This window comes from Aethalodelphis obliquidens, unplaced genomic scaffold (genome assembly GCF_003676395.1).
Source record: "Aethalodelphis obliquidens isolate GAN/ISIS:26980383/991018 unplaced genomic scaffold, ASM367639v1 scaffold2, whole genome shotgun sequence".
Lineage (NCBI taxonomy): Eukaryota > Metazoa > Chordata > Mammalia > Artiodactyla > Delphinidae > Aethalodelphis > Aethalodelphis obliquidens.
In genome coordinates, this window is record NW_020837946.1 from 22,285,430 (window position 1) to 22,309,815 (window position 24,386).

The 24,386-nt window shown below is 37.3% G+C and overlaps 1 protein-coding gene across 2 annotated transcripts in view; it reads left to right on the forward strand.

Annotated features, from left to right (window-relative positions):
• The window catches only part of BARD1 (BRCA1 associated RING domain 1), a 75,084-nt gene that overhangs the window by 45,222 nt on the left and 5,476 nt on the right, over positions 1 to 24,386 (forward strand). For both annotated transcript variants that reach the window (XM_027122154.1, XM_027122162.1), the window contains exons 7-9: positions 2,762 to 2,870; positions 8,849 to 8,981; positions 9,566 to 9,658. In XM_027122154.1, the coding sequence (XP_026977955.1) occupies positions 2,762 to 2,870; positions 8,849 to 8,981; positions 9,566 to 9,658 (335 nt within the window). The remainder of the gene's footprint in view (positions 1 to 2,761; positions 2,871 to 8,848; positions 8,982 to 9,565; positions 9,659 to 24,386) is intronic.

Sequence of the window (24,386 nt, forward strand, 5' to 3'; positions counted from 1 at the left end):
CTGCTATTAACAGAGTTTTCCTTGCAAGGAGGTAGAATTCTTAATTAGAAAATAGTATATAGACCATTGGACTTATTAATTACTCCACTGCCCTAGTTAATGTTTAAAAAATTAATATGTAACAGATAATTTATGTTTTATAGCTTTTAAAAAAACATGTTGCTCTTTTGAATTTCTCTGCTTTTTCTTGCTTCACCGCAATTCAAGTGACTTGAAAACTTAAAATCTATGTTTGTAATTTCATAGTTGTTCATAAAGGATTTCATCATGGACCATCTTGGTATTCTGTCATGCATGATAGGTTTAGCATTAGTAAAAAAGCTTTTTTGCGTGTGTGTTTGGGATTGAATGATCTGTATGTGCAAGTGCAAGTTTAAATTTGCCCATCTCTCTTTCTCCCCTTCTACTGGTGGTAAAACTCATCTTGGGCACAGTTGTAGGTGGGTGTCTATTCTGTCATTCTTGAGGGGAAGAGGACATTGAAGTGCTATACTATATTCTGAACTCTACCTTTGGGGTAAAGCCAAAATGTTAAACTCCTGAAAAAAAGCTGAAGTGTTAAACTTCCTTTTTATTAGCCTTAGTGATTAAAAAGAATCCTAGTGAGGAAAGGACTTTTCAGAGTCATCTAGTTTATACTTTTTATCTTTACATTGTACATTCATACTTTTTATCTTTTATGTTGTACCATATAGGAAAACATAAATCTACTCCTATTTTAATGTTGCTAAGAAACCAGGTTTCTGTCCTTCCCTTTAGTGTATATCTAAATTGTCATTACAAAGCATACATGAAGTATGTCATAAAATTGGAGAAAATAAAGAGAAGAGGTCAACACTGGAGATGTAACTTATGTTCCTATATCTTCATTTTGTATCTGTCTCCCCCAAAATGCCAATCTGTTAATATTAATAGCAAGCAATTATTGAGCACTTACTATCTGCCAGGCACTGTTTTAAGTGCTTTTGATACATTAATTCATTTGGTCCTTACATATACATTAATTCACTTGGTCCTTACATATATTAATCCGACGAAGTAGGTTGTATTCTCATTTTACGGATGAGGAAACAGAGACATAGGAGGTTAAATACCTCTAAAGTCATACAACTATTGAGTGGCAGAGCTGGAATCTAAATTCAGGCCATCTGATTGTGTAACTCTAGCTCTTAGCTACCCTGCTCTATTGATGATATCCCTTCTGCTTACAACCGTCTAGGGAGCTGTTCAGGGTTTCTTGTGCCCTAAGGAGACAGTCTACCTCTTCAGTACCATCCTTTTTGTTTCTGGTCACAGCTTACATTTCCAGAACACCCCATTCTTCTGTGCATTCTCTCTCTTCTCTCTCTTTCTCCTCCTTCTTCTCTTCTGTCTTTCTTGCTCTTCTTTTTGTTTTTAAATTTTTTGGTGTTTCTCATTTGCCACACTAGCTCACTTCAACGCCTTCGCACAAGGCCTTCGCTACTCTCTGCTGGGAGACTCATTCTACTTCTGTACCTCCTTTTATTCTTTCTCCTTTCACATCTAAGCAGCTTCACCAGGCTTTTAAGTTCTTCCTATTTTCTTTCCTCTGCTTTTGCCCCACTGAGCTCTGTGCAGACCTTATATCTCATTGGTTCTTACGGGAGCACAGGCTCCGGACGCGCAGGCTCAGCGGCCATGGCTCACGGGCCCAGCCGCTCCGCGGCATGTGGGATCTTCCCGGACCAGGGCACGAAGCCGTGTCCCCTGCATCGGCAGGCGGACTCTCAACCACTGCGCCACCAGGGAAGCCCCCACATTGTATTTTTTTACATGAACATTAATGACCATTATATAGATACCATGTAATCTTAAAAAAACCAGAAAATTTTAAAAGAAATGTTCATTTTAGAAAATTTTTCTGCCATGGTGTAATAAATTAAAATCATTTTGAAACCATATGTAAAGAAGTGGAATAATAGACATGGTGCAATTTATTTATGATTGGAAGACTAGTCATGGGCAATATGGAATATTGTTGGAATGAATGGAAGGAAAATGTGACCTTGTCAAGTCATTGGAACCTTTCTCTCTGTTTTCTAACCTATGAAATAACCATTGTACCATGTTTCTGAGGTCTCTTCCAGTATAATATTCTGTGGCTCGTGAATTAGTGCATGCTGGGAATTCTGCGTCAGCATGTTCTCTGCAGCACGTCAGTTTGCTCTGTGATGGCTGTGATTATTGTAGATTATAGTGTACATACATAGTAAAATTAATTTAAAAAGTGCCCTGTTTACTACTTTATTAAATTGTTTGTCATGTGGCATAGTTTTCCTTCTAGTGGATCTAAATTCCTATCTTGTGAATTTATCTAATTTCTGTATTTGTTTATATAGACTATGGAGCCTATAATAGCTACAGTAAATGATTTTTACTTGCATTTGAAAGCATCTCACCCCATAGTGATTAATGATTATGAAGCTATATTTTAAAATATGAATATGAATACACAAGAATACAGAGTTGTGAAAAACTTCGTGTGTAAGTAACAATAAATTCAGTTAGAAATACTCCCTATAATGGTCTGGTGTCAAATTGAAATTTTATATCTTTTTTCTATTCAGCAGCTTGTGGTACTTGATCCTTATGCCTTATGTGAATTCTTGAGTCATTTATTTTAGTAAAAATTGGATATTATTAAGGAAGTTGAAAAAGTTGTTCCACTAGTGTATTCATTTAGTTAAGAATCAAATCACACATTTTATTTACTTAAACCCATCTGCACTTATTTTACCAGTAACATATTTGGTCTGCGGCCTGTGGATTATACAGACAGTGAAAATATGAAATCGCTGTTGCTGCTACCAGAGAAGAATGAATCATCATCAACTAGCCATTGTTCAGTAGTGAGTATGGTTTTAGCTTTGGGAAATTTATCTATTTTATTGAAATCAGTTATAAAACGAACATAATGACAAAATTTCCAGTTAGCGATCTGCTTTCATTCACCAATTATTGAGCACTTTCTGTGTAGTAGCTATTGTGAATTCAAGTTCAAAGGCATAATCAGAATAAATCAACAAATGTTTATTAACCTGCCCCCTCTATATTTTAGGCAGCACTCATACAGCAATAAATATGACTGATAGAACTCTTATTCTCAAGAAGCTTACATTCTAGTGAGAGCTAGGAAAGAAAAAGACTGTAAATATGTAAACTAATAAAATAATTTCGGAAACTTATAAATGAGTGCTTTGAAGCATATCTTATAGAGTGTAAGAGAGTGGAGAATGGGGGCTCCAAAAAAGGCACTGTTTTAGCTGGGTCATCGAGGAGGGCCTTTAAAGAACCGATACTTGTTCTGAAACCTGAATGACGATGAGCGGGCATCCAGGTGAATATCTGGAGGACAAGTGTCCAAACAGAGGGGACAGCAAGGATGTAGGCCCTTCAGTGGATGACCCTGGTGTATTTGAAGATTAGAGAGAGGGTCATTATTGCTAGTGAATAGGGCATGCCTAAGAGTAATGGGAAACCATTGATAGGATTTAAAGCAAGGAATGGTATGATTTGATTTATGCTTTAGAAAGTTCACTCTAGCTGCTTTCTAATCAAGAAACATGGTGTGGCAGCAAGAGTGGAAGCAGGGAGATCACTTAGGACTGTTTCTTTGTGACAGGAGAAAGATATCGTCCTGGATTAAGGTAACAGCAGTGGAGATGATGAGAAGTAATGAGATTAGTATGTATTTTTGAGTTAATGCCACCAGAACTTTTGGATGGATTACATACAAAGTGTGGAGAAGGAGTAGAATTAATAGTGGAGAAGATGGTGGTGCCATTTACTGCCTTGTGGAAAGAATGCCTGTTCCTTAGGAACCTCTAGTTTGGTGGGGAATATGGATGTAAAAAAAATTATTACACACTGCAGTGAATTTGTAATACATGCCATAGAAAATGTACAGTAGAATCATGAAGAAGCTGACTTTAGGAGGGATGAGAAGAGAAGGTGACAAGGTGTTTAAGTAAGCCTTTAAAGGTACAACTTTTAGCAGGGTATCTAATAGAGTGCTAGTGGCTGCACATAACGAAAACGTTCACGCAAATGCTTAAAGACAGCGTATTATCCTACATAACGATAATCCCAATATAGGATAGCTCTCAATTTGGTTAGTTTAGCAATTACGTGGCTGCACCAAAGACCCAAATTATTTCTGTTGTTCTACTTCGCCATCCTCCGCTTGGTGGCTTTGTCCTCACTAATCTCCCTCCTAGTGGCTGCAGGATAATTGCCACAATTCCAGATGTGACAGTGTCCAGCGTTAGGACCAAAACCTTTCCCAGAAGCCTTCCAGTGGACTTGCCCTTTATGTCTTACTGGTCAGGACTGGTCACACAATTGTTTTTGGCATACATCACGGTTGAAGATAGGGTCAGTCCTTGAAGAGTGGGTGTCTGAACAAAATTAGGATTCTGTTAGTGTGGAGGGAGTGAGGAATGGCTTTTGACTGCTTGCTGCAATCAGGTGTACGAAGCAGGGATGGCAGACCAAATCTAAGGGACAGCTGGTCAGAGAAACAGAGACACGAAGGACCTTAGAAATTTGAGAAACTAGAGTTCGGTGTTAGAGGAGCATGAGGTGTGTTAAAGAGCAGTTGGAGGTAAAGAGATTGTGAAAGACCTTGAGTTCCCTGTGGAGGAGTTTAGACTTTATTCCCCAGTTAGTGGGGCGCCTTCAGCGTGTCTCTAAGTGGAATGGGACTCTGCAGGGGGTAGTTGGGGGCAGGCCGGGACTGAAGACTGGTTAGGAGGCTATTGAAGTGGGATCCAGGTGTGAAATGGTGAGGACTGGAACTACAAGTGGTGGGGGAAGGAGGAGGTGTGTGGAGAGGAGATGAGGGCTTTTAGAGAGACAGGGATGGTGGACGCACTGTATCTTAGCAACTGCTCAGATGGGGGAAAATGAGAGAAGAGGATGAGCTGAGATCTAGAACTGTTCAGAGAAGACTTCTTGTCTAGTGAGGGCAGTGGAATAGTGATTGACCCCATTGTTTAAGATAAGGAGGTCACCGAAAGTGTTTATAATTTGAGGTGGTCATAGGTGCTGTCACAGGCTGGTTACCCTTATACTTTGAAAACTCTTAATGTCCTGCTCTAGACTTAAGCCTTTTAAGTGTGCCCCATCTATAGAACTGGAAGACCTAGAAATTAGCAGTTTAATTTCCTCATTTTATAAATGAGAAAACTGAGATGTAGTGTGATTTGCCCAGGGTTAACCAGCCATAGGAAAAAAAAAACTTTTTTAACGGATCAATTAGAACTTAAATTTCTTAAATCTTAGGTCAGTATTCATTCAGTCCCATCATACTTAAGTATAAATTGGCACTTTATTCATTTGGACTTGAACTCTGCTGGCAGAACATAAATAAGTTGTCATTTGCCAATGTTTCTTTTATGTAAAACCTGGGAAAGGATTATTTTAGATATGTCAAAAATAAAGATATCTTTATGGTATTATCGGAATCTGAGAGTGGCAATCTTCCTTTTAATTCAGCTGTCCAATTACGATCCTGTTTTTATTAAATGTAAGAAACCTATACTTTCTTTATGTCACATGGACATAGCCTGTGAATATCGTTATTTACTATCTTAATGGTAGATCGTTGGCTAAGGAAACGACAATGAATGGTAAAATGTCCTTAAGTTGAAAGGGTTGTTTCTTTTTTTCTTTTTTTTTTTTTTTTGCGGTACGCGGGCCTCTCACTGCTGTGGCCTCTCCCGTTGTGGAGCACAGGCTCCGGACGCGCAGGCTCAGCGGCCATGGCTCACGGGCCCAGCCGCTCCGCGGCATGTGGGATCCTCCCAGACCAGGGCACGAACCCGTGTCCCCTGTATCAGTAGGCAGACTCTCAACCACTGCGCCACCCGGGAAGCCCCTGAAAGGGTTGTCTCTTTACGTGTACTCATTAAAATCAAGCTCTGGGATCTGCTTCCCCAGCCACTATCAGACTCCCTTTCACTCATCTTTTTCAGCCGCATAGGCTGCCTTGCTGTTTCTTGAATCCCCCCCAAACACGGTCCCATTTCAGGTCCTTAGCATGAGCTGTTTTCTCCACCAGGAACAAATGTAGGGAGCCAGATGTACACATGGCATATGCTTCCTCACTCCCTTAGACTCCTTGTATAGTTTTTCAGGTCCTATTATTGATAAACTCATTAATTTGGATAAATTCAGAATAACTAATTTTTCTAAGAAAAAGTTTCATATCTAATTATTCCTTAAATAAAAGTGTATTTAATGCCAGTATACATAATGTCTAATCTCTCTAAAAGCAGAGTATTGAAACTTTTGGATGTTTTCTGAACATCTTTTGGACCTCCTGGTTCTGAGACCTCTGCTTACTCTCAAATCAGATGCCTTCCCCACTCCCACCCCATATCAGACATGTGGCTTTGATAGCTGTTTGCTTTATTTTATTCTTTTTTTTTTTTATATGCGGTACATGGGCCTCTCACTGTTGTGGCCTCTCCTGCTGCGGAGCACAGGCTCCGGACGCACAGGCTCAGTGGCCATGGCTCACGGGCCCAGCCACTCCGCGGCATGTGGGATCTTCCCGGACCAGGGCACGAACCCGTGTCCCCTGTATCGGCAGGCGGACTCTCAACCACTGCGCCAGCAGGGAAGCCCAATTTTATTCATTTTTTAAAGAGCTTTCCTTAACTATGAAAAATTAGTGCCAGTTTCTATTTTTTATTCTAATTTAGAAACTGGATAGGAAAATGCTTGACCCACTTTGGTGCTTTCCTGAGGTTGGTGGAAATAGTATCATATGCTATATTTAGAATTGATATCCTTTCATTTGTTATTTCGTGCAGAGAACTACTTTAGCTGAAGTGGAGTTATATAAATTGAAAAGTAATGTGTTCCGTTCAGAGCTATTTTATGGCACTTATTTGTATAACTGACAAGAATATTTGAAATGCTGTTTTTTAATATTATCATTGTATAGCAATTGAATGATTGATAAAGTAGACAACTATTTTCATCTTACGGAGTGTTTACAGTGTTTAGGTTAGGCATGGTTACCTCGTCTTATAATTTAGTGAATAGGAAAGGTAAGTGGACAGAAATGTGATGTCAGTATGTGTGTGGTGTGTGCACAGCATATCCAGGAAAACCTTTGCAACTTGAACCTTAGAGAAAGAAGTAATTCAGTAAGCCAAACTTTTAAGTGTTGAATATTGCCATTAAAAAAACTTTTTATAGAAATCTTTTTAAAAATGTCTACAATACACACTTAAATACATAGTAGAATCTTACTTAATGTATTTTGAGTGAATAAATTATTGAGATCAGTCTGTTTACAGTTGTAGCCAACAATTTATGTGTAATATTGTACAGCATCAGACTGGATAAATTGTTACCACTACTCAGATATGTGAAATGAATATTTAAATATCAGTTTTCTCCAATCTACTTGCTGAACTATACTGGTAATTATACCTGCAGTGTTTCACTCATGTTCTGTGGAACTTTTGAGAGCCCAGATGTCCAGAATACATATACACTCATACATTTAGGAGGACCCTTTGTATGGTGTTTGAAAATTAAAGTATTATGTTTGGCTTTTTATCTTGTAATACAGTAGTCCTGATTTACGTTTTCTTTCTTATCTGCTGGGTCATTGCTTTTCTATCAGGTAGCTTTTGGCTAACTCTCACTCCAATTTCATTTATTAAATTTCTGTTGGCTGCTATTGAAAACACTGTCCCGTTGCTTCTTTGAATCTTTCATGTCTAATCTTTAACAGTATCCATTGGTGCCTCCTTTTTATTCTTGTCTTTTTTGTCTTCTGTAAGTTCTAAGTCTTTCTATTAAAATGAAAATATTAGTCTTTGTTAGATCACTTCCCTTTTCATAAGCTGCATTGACTTACTACTGTTGGTGGGTCTGATGTAACTTTGGTATTCCTTTGTCTGTTTTCACTTTCTTGGTTTCGAGAGGTAACTGTTATAGTGTTAAAATTTTGTTTTCTGTCTTTGAGATCAGTGCTGTTCTAGAAGTCTTAGTTTTCTTTAATTTTTTATGTAATCTCAGTTTAAATTAAAAAGACCAAATTGAGTTTAACTCTATTGGAATAAGTTAGTGGGGGGGGAGATAGAGAATTGATCATTTTAAGTGGGTATTTTGGGTTACTTTAAAAAAGGGGGGAGTGCTTACTGGTGACAGAATGAAGTTGTAAAACCCTAGAGAGACCCAATTTAGCATCAAGGAGGGACTTCCTAGTGGCACAGTGGTTAAGAATCCGCCTGCCAGTGCAGAGGACACAGGTTCGATCCCTGGTCCGGGAAGATCCCACATGCCGTGCAGAGCAACTGAGCTCGTGCGCCACAGCTACTGAGCCTGCATTCTAGAGCCCATGAGCCGCAACTACTGAGCCCGCGCACCGCAACTACTGAAACCCGTGCACCTAGAGCCCGTGCTCCGCAACAAGAGAAGCCACCGCAATGAGAAGCATGCGTACTGCAGTAAAGAGTAGCCCCCTGCTCGCTGCAACTAGAGGAAGCCCCCGCGCATCAACGAAGACCCAATGCAGCCAAAAACAAATAAATAAAATAAATTTATTAAAAAAAAGTAGAATCAAGGAAACAAGACATTCTGGGTATAGACAGCTAGCCCAAGTAGTGTTTTATTGGGAGAAGGGGGTAAAGAAATAGGAAAACAGTTATTCAAATGCATTGAGCATTAAGGTTCAATGGAAATTTTGGGAAATTACTAGATAAACTAAGGAATGAAATCCAAGCTTGTATCAATTGAAAGTCAGTTTAATTTTTCTCTAATCTTTAAATGTTTTTCACACTGGCATCTCCTCTTCCATTGACAGGTAAACACTGGTCAGCGCAGGGATGGGCCTCTTGTACTTATAGGCAGTGGACTTTCTTCAGAACAACAGCAAATGCTCAGTGAGCTTGCAGCAATTCTTAAGGCTAAAAAATGTGCTGAGTTTGACAGTACAGGTGAGGATTATTTATTTATTTATTTTCGGTGGAAGAAATTTTTAAATGGGTAATTCCATTGTAGAGCTCCCTGCTCCCTTTGATAATTTATATGTTTTAACCATTGGGATCTGACTATATACTTTGAATCTGGTAATAATTCTAAAATGGTTTTACAGTTATAAACTACTTACTTACAAGTCTTAATTTAGTTAGGAAATATAAAGTTTAAAGCTTTGCACCTATTTTAAGACAGAACAATACATCAGAGCAACTTTATGAGTTTGCTAATGACAAATAAATTGTAATGCAGCGTAATGCTTTACTTCCTTAGTTATAATTTGAAATAGAAAAGAAAAATTTGTGTTGGCTACTGTGGCTTTAAGATACATGGTTTATGATCTGGTTTTTCATGTTGGTAGCCAGAATAGAGAATGAAACTAAATAAAAGAAGTCTTATACCTAAGTATAAAAATTGTTGCCTTTCAAGAAAATTCAGGTATAAGTTTATAAAATGTAGACTAACTGGTTATAAAAAGCAGACTGGTTAAAAAACTATTTCGGTTTATATTTCTGTTTCTCTTATTGCTTTTTTTGTTTTCCAGTAACTCATGTCATTGTTCCTGGTGATACAGTTCAAAGCACCCTGAAATGTATGCTTGGGATTCTCAGTGGTTGCTGGATCCTAAAATTTGAATGTAAGTATTGGATTTGGGAGAATTACAAAAGGAATTAAGTAATGAAATAAAATGAAATTGACTAATTTCATTTTTATAATACACTACTGCCAATGATTATTTAAGGACCTTATGCTAATTTTTTTTTTACCTCTGGTTAGTCACTGCATTTTGAAAAAGCGTCTCATATTAATGGTATCATTTAGATGTTCTTAGTAAATATCCACAAGTATGTTTCAAAATCTTTTATTCTACAGTACCAACTATTTTAATTAAGAGTAAATGGATTATGTAATAGACCTGTAAGCTTAAACAATCTGTATTACTGTTACGTGATATATTTAACTTAATAAATGCATGTTTTAAATATACAACTATGAAATGAAAGTAGTTTGTTGCTTTCCCTTTTTGATTCCTAAAAACTTAACTGTATAACTCTCCTTTGCTCTCTTAGCTAATATGGTATATTTTAGGAAGCTGTTTGGCAATTTAGACGGCGCTGTACTACCTCGTTTGGGGCGAATACACTAGGTAGTCTCTAAACCTCTGATGAAAATGTGTCCCCATTACCCCTTTCTAGTTACGTAGTCAAACACCACTACCTTTGGAGCTGCCTCTCACCTTCCCAGCTCTCACTTGTTTGTTTTTCTTAACCTTGGATTCACCTAGGACTTAACAAAATAAAAAGAAAGCTCATGCAAGGTTATTTTCTACTCCTCAGTCACTAAAGTATCTACTTGTGATATGACGGCTAATATAGGACAGTGAAATGATCTTTTTTGCTAACTAATTGTTTATAAAAGAATAGTGGCTCTAAAGGGGGTACACAGGGAATCTTGTTATGATGCAGTTGAGTATCTTGATCCTAGTGGTAGTTATGTTACACAGTCTACACATGTGATTAAATGTCAGGTGTACGTGCGCATGTGTGCACACATACACACAAAAGAGAGCATGTATAATTGATGAAATCTGAATAAGTTCTTTGGATTGTATCGGTGTCAAATTCTTGCTTTTGATAATTGTGCTGTTGTTGTGTAAGATGTTAACATTGGAGACAGGGTGCATGGAACCTCCCTGTATGTTTCTTTGCAACCACCTGTGAATCTATAGTTATTTCAAATTAAAAATTTAAAAAAGAATAGTGAGTATTTTTAATGAACCTTTCCTTTTAAAAAGCAAATGATGGATTAGTTTTGAAAAATCTTTTGTTTTATAGCTTTGTGTTTTGAAGGTTTTATGGCAGAGATGCTTGATTTAATCAAAATCTTTATATTATTAATTTAATCTGTTGTTTGAAATTAACTTGGTTTGTAAAAAAGTTTCCTTTTAGCAACTGATATTCACGTCTTTATAAAATACAGCTACCACTTTTCTTGTGATGGTAGTCTCCACTGATTTGGTCTGAGTTGGCTGTGACTAGTAATGCTACTCTATCTGTTCTCGACAATATCTGTTACTAGACTCAGCCAGTCAACCAGTTAAACAAGTATGATAAACAATTGGACTGATTGGCCATTTACATAGAAAAAAAAGTTTCTCTTTATGTCTCTTATTTTTGAACTTTCATTTCCCTTTCTAATCAAGGGGCAAGTCTTATTGGGCCTCAGTATTTTAAAAAATGACTTAAAATGGATCCATGATTATAGATGTTTTTGTACTGAACTTGTGCCAGAAACCTTGCCTGTGGTTATAGGAAGGAATGGATTTTCATAATAATAAGGTCTCAGTAATAAAGAAGCCATGTGAAATTTTGAATTTTAAGACATTTACCACTTACCCAGTAAGTCTAGTTCTTGTGAATTTGCCAGACTTGCATCTATGTATACAGACTACATGATTCATTTCCAAATATCTGCCTTCTTTAAGAAAGGGAAGTTTTGTCACTTTAGTGGCTTGGTCATGTCATTTTTATAGAATCACTGATGGATTCAAGCTGACCTAATAGCGTGCTGCTTGGTGATTTTCACAGTAGTGAATAATATACTCTAATGTCAATCGTTCTTTTAGGATAAAAGATGGATGGAATCTCTTACTGAAGTTCATATCCCCATATTGTCTAATACAAAGTTCAAATAGGTTTGAGAAATAGGTTTAGAGTTTGAGACAATTACTTTCAATAGCCGCTGGGTTTATAAAAAGAAAGCAAGAACCCTCAAATACTTTCTATCCTAATACATTTTTCTATGGTTTCTGTGTTATTCTTTCTTTCTTTCTTTCTTTTTTAAACATCTTTATTGGAGTATAATTGCTTTACACTGGTGTGTTAGTTTCTGCTTTACAACAAAATGAATCAGTTATATATATATACACATGTTCCCATATCTCTTCCCTCTTGCGTCTCCCTCCCTCCCACCCTCCTTATCCCACCCCTCCAGGCGGTCACAAAGCACCAATCTGATCTCCCTGTGCTATGCGGCTGCTTCCCACTAGCTATCTACCTTACGTTTGGTAGTGTATATATGTCCATGCCTCTCTCTCGCTTTGTCACAGCTTACCCTTCCCCCTCCCCATATCCTCAAGTCCATTCTCTAGTAGGTCTGTGTCTTTATTCCTGTTTTACCCCTAGGTTTCTCTTGACATTTTTTTTTCTTAAATTCCATATATATGTGTTAGCATACGGTATTAGTCTCTCTCTTTCTGACTTACTTCACTCGGTATGACAGACTCTAGGTCTATCCACCTCATTACAAATAGCTCAATTTCGTTCCTTTTTATGGCTGAGTAATATTCCATTGTATATATGTGCCACATCTTCTTTATCCATTCATCCGATGATGGACACTTGTTTCCATCTCCGGGCTACTGTAAATAGAGCTGCAATGAACATTTTCGTACATGACTCTTTTTGAATTATGGTTTTCTCAGGGTATATGCCCAGTAGTGGGATTGCTGGGTGATATGGTAGCTCTATTTGTAGTTTTTTAAGGAACCTCCATACTGTTCTCCACAGTGGCTGTATCAATTTACATTCCCACCAACAGTGCAAGAGGGTTCCCTTTTCTCCACACCCTCTCCAGCATTTATTGTTTCTAGATTTTTTGATGATGGCCATTCTGACTGGTGTGAGATGATATCTCATTGTAGTTTTGATTTGCATTTCTCTAATGATTACTGATGTTTAGCATTCTTTCATGTGTTTGTTGGCAGTCTGTATATCTTCTTTGGAGAAATGTCTATTTAGGTCTTCTGCCCATTTTTGGATTGGGTTGTTTGTTATTTTGTTATTAAGCTGCATGAGCTGCTTATAAATTTTGGAGATTGATCCATTGTCAGTTGCTTCATTTGCAAATATTTTCTCCCATTCTGAGGGTTGTCTTTTGGTCTTGTTTATGGTTTCCTTTGCTGTGAAAAAGCTTTGAAGTTTCATTAGGTCCCATTTGTTTATTTTTGTTTTTATTTCCGTTTCTCTAGGAGGTGGGTCAAAAAGGATCTTGCTGTGATTTATGTCATAGAGTGTCCTGCCTATATATTCCTCTAAGAGTTTTATAGTGTCCGGTCTTACATTTAGGTCTTTAATCCATTTTGAGCTTTTTTTTGTGTATGGTGTTATGATCTAATCTCATACTTTTACATGTGCCTGTCCAGTTTTCCCAGAACCACTTGTTGAAGAGGCTGTCCTTTCTCCACTGTATATTCCTGCCTCCTTTATCAAAGATAAGGTGACCATATGTGCGTGGGTTTATCTCTGGGCTTTCTATCCGGTTCCATTGATCTATCTTTCTGTTTTTGTGCCAGTACCATACTGTCTTGATTACTGTAGCTTTGTGGTATAGTCTGAAGTCAGGGAGCCTGATTCCTCCAGCTCCATTTTTCATTCTCAAGATTGCTTTGGCTATTCAGGGTCTTTTGTGTTTCCATACAAATTGTGAAATTTTTTGTTCTACTTCTGTGAAAAATGCCAGTGGTAGTTTGATAGGGATTGCATTGAATCTGTAGATTGCTTTGGGTAGTAGAGTCATTTTCACAATGTTGATTCTTCCAATCCAAGAACATGGTATATCTCTCCATCTATTTGTATCATCTTTAATTTCTTTCATCAGTGTCTTATAATTTTCTGCATACAGGTCTTTTGTCTCCCTAGGTAGGTTTATTCCTAGATATTTTATTCTTTTTGTTGCAGTGGTTAATGGGAGTGTTTTCTTGATTTCACTTTCAGATTTTTCATCATTAGTGTATAGGAATGCCAGAGATTTCTGTGCATTAATTTTGTATCCTGCTACTTTACCAAATTCATTGATTAGCTCTAGTATTTTTCTCGTAGCATCTTTAGGATTGTCTATGTATAGTATCATGTTATCTGCAAATAGTGACAGCTTTACTTCTTTTCTGATTTGGATTCCTTTTATTTCCTTTTCTTCTCTGATTGCTGTGTCTAAAACTTCCAAAACTATGTTGAATAAGAGTGGTGAGAGTGGGCAACCTTGTTTTGTTCCTGATCTTAGTGGAAATGCTTTCAGTTTTTCACCATTGAGGACAATGTTGGCTGTGGGTTTGTCATATATGGCCTTTATTATGTTGAGGAAAGTTTCCTCTATGCCTACTTTCTGCAGGATTTTTATCATAAATGGGTGTGGAATTTTTTCGAAAGTTTTCTCTGCATCTGTTGAGATGATCATATGGTTTTTCCTCCTTCACTTTGTTAATATGGTGTATCACGTTGATTGATTTGCATATATTGAAGAATCCTTGCATTCCTGGGATAAACCCCACTTGATCATGGTGTATGATCCTTTTAATGTGCTGTTGGATTCTGTTTGCTAGTATTTTGTTGAGGATTTTTGCATCTATGTTCATCAGTGATATTGGCCTGTAGTTTTCTTTCTTTGTGACATCCTTGTCTGGTTTTGGTATCAGGGTGATGGTGGCCTCGTAGAATGACTTTGGGAGTGTTCCTCCCTCTGCTATACTTTGGAAGAGTTTGAGAAAGATAGGTGTTAGCTCTTCTCTAAATGTTTGATAGAATTCGCCTGTGAAGCCATCTGGTCCTGGGCTTTTGTCTGTTGGAAGATTTTTAATCACAGTTTCAATATCAGTGCTTGTGATTGGTCTGTTCATATTTTCTATTTCTTCCTGATTCAGTCTTGGCGGCTTGTGCATTTCTAAGAATTTGTCCATTTCTTCCAGGTTGTCCATTTTATTGGCATAGAGTTGCTTGTAGTAATCTCTCATGATCTTTTGTATTTCTGCAGTGTCAGTTGTTACTTCTCCTTTTTCATTTCTAATTCTATTGATTTGAGTCTTCTCCCTTTTTTTCTTGATGAGTCTGGCTAATGGTTTATCAATTTTGTTTATCCTTTCAAAGAACCAGCTTTTAGTTTTATTGATCTTTGCTGTAATTCCCTTCATTTCTTTTTCATTTATTTCTGATCTGATTTTTATTATTTCTTTCCTTCTGCTAACCTTGGGGCTTTTTTGTTCTTCTTTCTCTAATTGCTTTAGTTGCAGGGTTAGGTTGTTTATTCGAGATGTTTCCTGTTTCTTAAGATAGGATGGTATTGCTATAACCTTCCCTCTTAGTACTATTATTGCTGCATCCCATAGATTTTGGGTCGTCGTGTCTCCATTGTCATTTGTTTCTAGGTATTTTTTTTATTTCCTCTTTGATTTCTTCAGTGATCACTTCGTTATTAAGTAGTGTATTGTTTAGCCTCCATGTGTTTGTATTTTTTACATATCTTTTCCTGTAATTGATATCTAGTCTCATAGCGTTGTGGTTGGAAAAGATACTTGATACAATTTCAATTTTCTGAAAGTTACCAAGGCTTGATTTGTGACCCAATATATGATCTATCCTGGAGAATGTTCCATGAGCAGTAGAGAAAAATATGTATTCTGTTGTTTTTGGATGGAATGTCCTATAAATATCAATTAAGTCCATCTTGTTTAACGTATCATTTAAAGCTTGTGCTTCCTTATTTATTTTCATTTTGGATGATCTGTCCATTGGTGAAAGTGGGGTGTTAAAGTCCCCTACTATGAATGTGTTACTGTCGATTTCCCCTTTTATGGCTGTTAGTATTTGTCTTATGTATTGAGGTGCTCCTATGTTGGGTGCATAAATATTTACAATTGTTATATCTTCTTCTTTGATCAATCCCTTGATCATTATGTAGTGTCCTTCTTTGTCTCTTCTAATAGTCTTTATTTTAAAGTCTATTTTGTCTGATATGAGAATTGCTACTCCAGCTTTCTTTTGGTTTCCATTTGCATGATATATCTTTTTCCATCCCCTTACTTTCAGTCTGTATGTGTCTCTAGGTCTGAAGTGGGTCTCTTGGAGACAGGAAATATATGGGTCTTGTTTTTGTATCCATTCAGCCAATCTGTGTCTTTTGGTGGGAGCATTTAGTCCATTTACATTTAAGGTAATTATCGATATGTATGTTCCTATTCCCATTTTCTTAATTGTTTTGGGTTCGTTATTGCAGGTCTTTTCCTTCTCTTGTGTTTCTTGCCTAGAGAAGTTCCTTTATCAGTTGTTGTAGAGCTGGTTTGGTGGTGCTGAACTCTCTCAGCTTTTGCTTGTCTGTAAAGGTTTTAATTTCTCCATCAAATCTGAATGAGATCCTTGCTGGGTAGAGTAATCTTGGATGCAGGTTTTTCTCCTTCATCACTTTAAATATGTCCTGCCAGTCCCTTCTGGCTTGCAGAGTTTCTGCTGAAAGATCAGCTGTTAACCTTACGGGGATTCCACTGTGTGTTATTTGTTGTTTTTCCCTTGCTGCTTTTAATATGTTTTCTTTGTATTTAATTTTTGACAGTTTGATTAATATGTGTCTTGGCGTATTTGTCCTCGGATTTATCCTGTATGGGACTCTCTGTGCTTCCTGGACTTGTTTAACTATTTCCTTTCCCATATTAGGGAAGTTTTCAACTATAATCTCTTCAAATATTTTCTCAGTCCCTTTCTTTTTCTCTTCTTCTTCTGGAACCCCTATAATTCGAATGTTGGTGCATTTAATGTTGTCCCAGAGGTCTCTGAGACTGTCCTCAGTTCTTTTCATTCTTTTTTCTTTGTTCTGCCCTGCAGTAGTTATTTCCACTATTTTATCTTCCAGGTCACTTATCCGTTCTTCTGCCTCAGTTATTCTGCTAGAGTATTTTTAATTTCTTTTATTGTGTTGTTCATCGTTGTTTATCTTTAGTTCTTCTAGGTCCTTGTTAAATGTTTCTTGCATTTTGTGTATTCTATTTCCAAGATTTTGGATCATCTTTACTGTCATTATTGTGAATTCTTTTTCAGGTAGACTGCCTGTTTCTTCTTCATTTGTTAGGTCTGGTGGGTTTTTATCTTGCTCCTTCATCTGCTGTGTGTTTTTCTGTCTTCTCATTTTGCTTATCTTACTGTGTTTGGTGTCTTCCTTTTTTCAGGCTGCAGGTTCGTAATTCCCGTTGTTTTTGGTGTCTGTCCCCAGTGGGTAAGGTTGGTTCAGTGGGTTGTGTAGGTTTCCTGGTGGAGGGGACTAGTGCCTGTGTTCTGGTGGATGAGGCTGGATCTTGTCTTTCTGGTGGGCAGGTCCACGTCCTGTGGTGTGTTTTGGGGTGTCTATGGACTTATTATGATTTTGGGCAGCCTCTCTGCTAATGGGTGGGGTTGTGTTCCTGTCTTGCTAGTTGTTTGGCATAGGGTGTCCAGCACTGTAGCTTGCTGGTCGTTGAGTGAAGCTGAGTGCTGGTGTTGAGTTGGAGATCTCTGGGAGATTTTCGCCGTTTGATATTATGTGGAGCTGGGAGGTCTCTTGTGGACCAGTGTCCTGAAGTTGGCTCTCCCACCTCAGAGGCAAAGCACTGACTCCTGGCTGCAGCAACAAGAGCCTTTCATCCACATGTCTGAGAAGAAAAATTAGAAAGAAAGTATTAGTAGAAGTAGAAAGGAAGGAAGCAAGGAAGCAAGGAAGGAAGGAAGAAAGAAAGAAAGAAGGGAGGGAGGGAGGGAAGGAAGGAGGGAAAGAAGCAGGGAAGGAAGGAAAAAAAGAAAGATAAGATAAAGTAAAATAAAATAAGGTAAAATATAATAAAGTTATTTAAATAAAAAAATAATTATTAAGAGAAAAAAACAAACAAAAACGGACGGATAGAATCCTGGGACAAATGGTGGAAGCAAAGCTATACAGACAAAATCTCACAGAGAAGCATACACTTACACCCTCACAAAAAGAGGAAAATGGGAAAAAATCATAAATCTTGCTCTCAAAGTTCACCTCCTTAATTTGGGATGACTCGTTGTCTATTCATGTATTCCACAGATGCAGGGTACATCAAGTTGATTGTGGAGCTTTAATCCGCTGTTTCTGAGGCTGTTGGGAGAGATTTCCCTTTCTCTTCTTTGTTCTCACAGCTCCCAGGGGCTCAGCTTTGGATTTGGCCCCGCCTCTGCGTGTAGGTCGCTGGAGGGCGTTTGTTCTTTGCTCAGACAGGACGGGGTTAAAGGAGCCGCTGATTCGGGGACTCTGGCTCACTCAGGCGGGGGATAGGGGGCACGGAGTGCAGGGCGGGCCTGCGGCGGCAGAGGCCAGCATGACGTTGCAGTAGCCTGAGGCGCGCCGTGCGTTCTTTCGGGGAAGTTGTCCCTGGATCCCGGGACCCTGGCAGTGGCGGGCTGCACAGGCTCCCCGGAAGGGGGGTGTGGATAGTAACCTGTGCTCGCACACAGGCTTCTTGGTGGCGGCAGCAGCAGCCTTACCGTCTCATGCCTGTCTCTGGGGTCCGCACTTTTAGCCGCGGCTCGCGCCCGTCTCTGGAGCTCCTTTAAGCAATGCTCTGAATCTCCTCTCCTCGCGCACCAGGAAACAAGGAGGGAAGAAAAAGTCTCTTGCCTATTCGGCAGGTCCAGACTTTTCCCCGGACTCCCTCCCGGCCATCCATGGCACAGTCACCTCCTGCAGGCTGTGTTCACGCCGCCAACCCCAGTCCTCTCCCGGTGCTCCAACCAAAGCCCGAGCCTCAGCTCCCAGGCCTGCCCGGCCCGGCGAGTGAGCAGACAAGCCTCTCGGGCTGGTGAGTGCCAGTTGGCACCGATCCTCTGTGCGGGAATCTCTCCGCTTTGACCCCTGCACCCGTTGCTGTGCTCTCCCCCGCGGCTCCGAAGCTTCCACCTCCGCCACCCGCAGTCTCCGCCCGCGAAGGGGCTTCCTAGTGTGTGGAAACCTTTCCTCCTTCACAGCTCCGTCCCACTGGTGCAGGTCCCATCCCTATTCTTTTGTCTCTGTTTTTTCTTTTTTCTTTTGCCCTACCCAGGTACGTGGGGGAGTTTCTTGCCTTTTGGGAGGCCTGAGGTCTTCTGCCAACATTCAGTAGGCGTTCTGTAGGAGTTGTTCCACGTGTAGATGTATTTCTGGTGTATCTGTGGGGAGGAAGGTGATCTCCGTGTCTTACTTTTCCGCCATCTTCCCAGAAGTCTCTGTGTTGTTCTTAATGTCAGGCAACTTAGTGTGATTTTTAAAAAAATGTTCACAGCTATTCAAAACTAGTTGAAAACCATCTATATTAAGGAAAGATGTGGTGGACCAAAGCTTTCAAAATTAATCATAAAGATTTATGACTTATTAAAACTAGATCTTGTGTTTGAGGTTATCCACCAGCTTGCCTGGTAGACAGAAGCTTTACTGGCTGAACTATATAGAAAGTTTAGTATCAACGTTTTATGGCATTTTCCACAAACCAGGTAGATTAAAGAGGAAATTTCATCTAAACTTTCTCTGCAGAGAACTGTCTTATTTAAAAACTTAAGCAAATTTAAACAAATTAACAAAAAGAATTATACAAAACAGTCTGGATCTATTGGATCCAAATTTAACTATTGGAAGGCTTCTGTTGAAACTTATTTTGTCTTAATTGGTCCATATCTTTTATTTCTTTATATTATATATATAGAGAGAGCATCTTACAGTGTCATAGTTAATGAACTTTGAATGAACATTCTAAGAATAGGGCATAATTATACTATTGTACTAGCCATTCTGTCTCATCATATTTATTTTACAGATATTTTATCAAATGGTATTTATCTTTATTTTACAGAAACGGGAGATACAGCTAGGAAAGTTCCTTCTTCAAGGTTAAATTTGTGCCTGAGATTCTGCTTTAGTCCTAGTTTTGGTGCTAATTCCTCACAGGCAACTAATAACCATCCCCGTACAGGGTGAATTTTGGTAATGAAAGAGGTGACTAGAATGAAGATTAGAAGATATATAAATATGCCATTTTATTCATCTCTTAGAGAATGAAAAAAGTGGAATTGCATCCTAAGGATGTAAACTAGCCTTCAGAAAGTGAAAATGTATTTTACTGACGTGTTCTTTCAGTACACTGCTTTCAAAATCTCATCTAGCCTAACCTTTTTAAAAAAAAAATTTAATTCTGCCTCTTCATTTCTCATCTCATTGTGATGGGGAGAGCAAATGGTTGTCCTCTTTTCTTTCATAATCTCTTCCTCTTCCCCACTCTCATCTAAGTTTAAATAAAATTGCTGCTATAGAAGTTCTGAAAGGCCTTAGCACCTAAGGGAATTGCTGTGGGAATGTGCCAGACATTTTGCACTGGACTTGTGTCTGTGAAGAGAGAAAGGGCCAGATACGGTGTTTCTTTGTTTTTGTTTTAGATGAGGAAGATTGATCCTAAGAGGCAATCATTATATCATCATTTTATAAATAGCTTCATAATCAGATTAATAAATTTATACTTTTCTATTAAAATTTATTTCTTCAAATTGATGTTGAGTGAGCTGTGGCATTTTAAAAATACAGGTAGTTTTTACTAGTCATATTTTGCTAATTATCAAAAAATAAATATACCAAAGCATTTCTGTCAGCTAAGATTGATTAGGCAACTTCATGCTTAGAGAAATATTTTACAAAGATTGTCTAAGAATAAAAAAAAATTAACATCTGTTGATATAATAGTCCTACTTCTGAGAATATACTCCAAGCAAGTAATACAAAAGAAAGAAAAAAAACTGTTTGCATTGTTATTTCTTATAACAAGAAGTAGGGGGGAATAACCGGAATATGAGAAAATTGAGAACATTCTGGAATGCTTAAAGGTGTTTTCTGAAAAAAATTTTATTTTTATATGATAATTAGTAGGACTGAATATGAAAAAACGAGTTTGTTTAAATTTTTTAAAGAACATAAAACAATTATATCTTCACTGTCAATATATAAATGTGTGAATATGTACAGGGAAAGAAACAATCAAAACAGTTGTAGATTGGTAGGTAGAGGTTTGTTAGTTTATAACAGTTTCAAAATCAATGTATGTCTCTTAAATTCAAGTTTTTTATGAAGAAGTTCAAATTCTCAAGTTCTAATAACAATTAGATCTTCTTTTTGATCTTTTCTAAAAATTAATTGGGTAGGTGAGGGTTTCATTGTTTTTTTTTTGTGGTACGCGGGCCTCTCACTGTTGTGGCCTCTCCTGTTGTGGAGCACAGGTTCCAGACGCGCAAGCTCAGCGGCCATGGCTCACGGGCCTAGCCGCTCCGCGGCATGTGGGATCTTCCCGGACCGGGGCACGAACCCGCGTCCCCTGCATGGGCAGGCGGACTCTCAACCACCGCGCCACCAGAGGGTTTCATTCTTAGTCAGGGAAATTAGAACCTGTGTATGTGTATTGCTCCAATCTGGTACACCAGATTGTTGATACCTGTTGTGCAGACCTAGCAGATAAATTTTAATATGGTTATTGTCCAATAAAAATGGAAGTCTTACATAAATATTTCAGTTTTAAATATATGACTAACAAAGGACACCAAGTATGAGTTTTTAAATTATTGAGGATTGTTTTGATATTATTATTCATAATACAAGGTTTTAGAATTGATACCCAGATTTTGCCCAAGCAAATTTTATGATACAGTAATATATTTTTGTGATAGAATTTGACCTGCTTCTCAATATGCATTAAGTAAAATAAATAAATTTAGCAAACTATCCTATGAGGAAATGTATTTTTATGTATAAATATGCTTATAATTAGAATATTGGCTTAAAAAGTAGCCAAAAATAAAGTTGTTCAATGGTATTTATATGAAAACACAAAATCTAATGATCTGTGGCAGTTGATTTCCTAAATCTAAATGTTTATGATGGCACGAGAGGAGCATTTACCTTTTAGTTTACATTTTCAGCCTTCATTTTATTGTCCTTCCACTCTTCACTGTGGAATTTCATAGTATTGGGCTTAGCTCTTCTTTTACTTGCCATCCTATTTTTTAAAAATTTCAGTGAGAGTTTTTCCATTTTTGTCATTGTTGTAAAAAGTTTCCTCTTAAAAACCATTTCCTTTTGTCTGAAATTTAGTGATATCATAGCCTATTTGACTAAAAAGCCTACTAGAAAAGCATCTAAAAATAATTTTTTGTTGTTTTTACAACTTGGGTGTTCATTTTCAATACAATCAGAAAGGAAATTCTTCAGTGTTTATTTTACTAATAATGCAGTTTTCTTGAGTTACGTAAGTGCCCAGTTTGGATCTAATGACATATTTATTAGGATTTTTGATTTTGACATAAAATATTTGATTCTGTATTTTCTTGTTTTTTAGGATAACATTTAGTGTTGGCTAAGAGTAATATTTAATTCTGATTTTCAGTGCTATTTCAGTTACAAATAGCCAGTGGCTTCAGAAGAATAACAGTTCTTTAAATTAGGAATTTATTTATTGCTCTAGCTTTTGAAGAGAGTAAGCACATTCTGTGGTCTTCGTGGAGGGATACTTTCCTCTTTGGACATTTAACAGATCTCCATTTGAACGCTTTATTCTGTCTTCATTGTATTCTATAATCATTTGTATGTAACTGTAGATTCAGAAACCCTTTTTTCTACTCCCTCCCACTTGTGCAATCCTTTTTTTCTTTCTAAAACTAGGAAAAGTGACTAAACTTCATATAGATTAATGAACATCATCAGTGGTTCATGCAGCTGAAATGAAAATATGCATCCATGGATATATGTGCTTTTATGAGGTAGGCAGCAAGAGTGGCTCCTCGAGATTCAGAATAAAGGAATACATTTCTGGATGGTACAGCTTCTTTTAAAAAAAAAATCATATCCCAGAATTTATCAGCTGCATTAGTATACAGATTCTAGACTTTGCTTAGGTAGCCAGAGCTACTTTAATGACTTCGAGTTAATGACTTTGAGTTAAGCAGTACTTTGGGAATTGGGCTGCTTACCTCTATATAAAAAAGTAATAAAATCAGGGCAAAAGGAAAGCTTACCTGAAATGGTATACACATGATCCGGAATACATCTGTGCTGAAAAGAATCTTAGTTTTAATAAGATAGGTAGTTGATTCCTGTACTTCTGAAAAATGATAGCTTTGGTCAGAATCTTAAAATATAATAGAACGTGTGAAAAGTAAGAAAGACGATATAAAGCATACATTTTACAAGGATAGTGGCTTGACACATTTTAAAGTATATATCATTCTGGCATATTCAGAAATCTGTGTTTACATAAACAATATAAATTATTCATGTATAGTCATTTCAGTTTGGATTCAGATCCTCCTATTTAGCTGAGAAAGTTAACTAGTGATCTTGCATATGCGTATTTCTTCACAAGAATCAATTTCTGCTGAACTATTTTATTGGCAGGTAATGGAATAATATGGACTTTATTAAGTACAAATACAAAGTATAATTTGGTTGAGTTTTAGGATGTATTTTTTATTGAAGTATAGTTGATTTACAATGTATTAATTAGTGCTATACAGCAAAGCGATTCAGTTATACATATATATATACATTCTTTTTTATATTTTCCATTATAGTTTATCATAGGATATTGGATATAGTTCTGTGTGCTATACAGTAAGGAAGTATCTTTAAATTGCTGGAAAAAGACCTGTTTTAAAATCTTTATAGAGATTAAGGATTACAGTATATATTATACTTTAGATGAGTTTATGACTAGGAATGTGAAAGTTCTGATAGTTTTTTTAACATGGAAAATAGATATAACACTTCTTGCTGCAGTTTGCTTAACTAACTTACGTTGAGTAATTAAAACCTTAAAATATTATCTATTATTTAGGTTTGTTAATTAGGTAGTATTATGGCTTGTAGATTCTTCCATTTCATTGATGATGTTAATATATCAGCATTTAGGTTGCTGAAAGTTTAAAGCATTTCATTCTTGTTTTGGTAAATCAGTTCAATTGGTTTATCTCAAAAGAAATCTACTAGGAAGTTGATATTAAATGTAATTATCGTAAATGTCTACTGAGAAGTATGAACATTCTGAAACTCATAGGGTACAAATGAGAGAGTGACAGCTTTGGCATCAGTCAGATTAAACAAACTCATTGATTCACTGAAGACAAAGCCAAATGCATTGTTCTCCCCCCTCCAACCCCCCCCCCTCCCAGGTAGTCAGCAGGTTTTGACGCTTTGGTATACCTTTTGGCTAATCTCTTAAAAATAAGGATCCTCCTATTTGGTCATCTGTTAAGTGGTTGTGTCATTTATTTTGAGATACAGTATATTAAATCTGAGTAGAGAGTACCTGGCATTTCCTAAGATGCTTTATTTTTTTTACAAAATAAAGATAAAGAAACACTGATCTAGAAGTTGGAGGATATCTGAGTTCTTATCTCACGTGTATCACTGGGAAAGCTGCTTAAATCTCTTAGGATTTAAGTTTCCTTATCTATGAAATGAAGAGGTTGATTAGACAAGCATCAAGTCAAATTGGCAATCTAAGTCCAAAACAGATAAAATTTATGTGGTTTAAGTTCAGCATA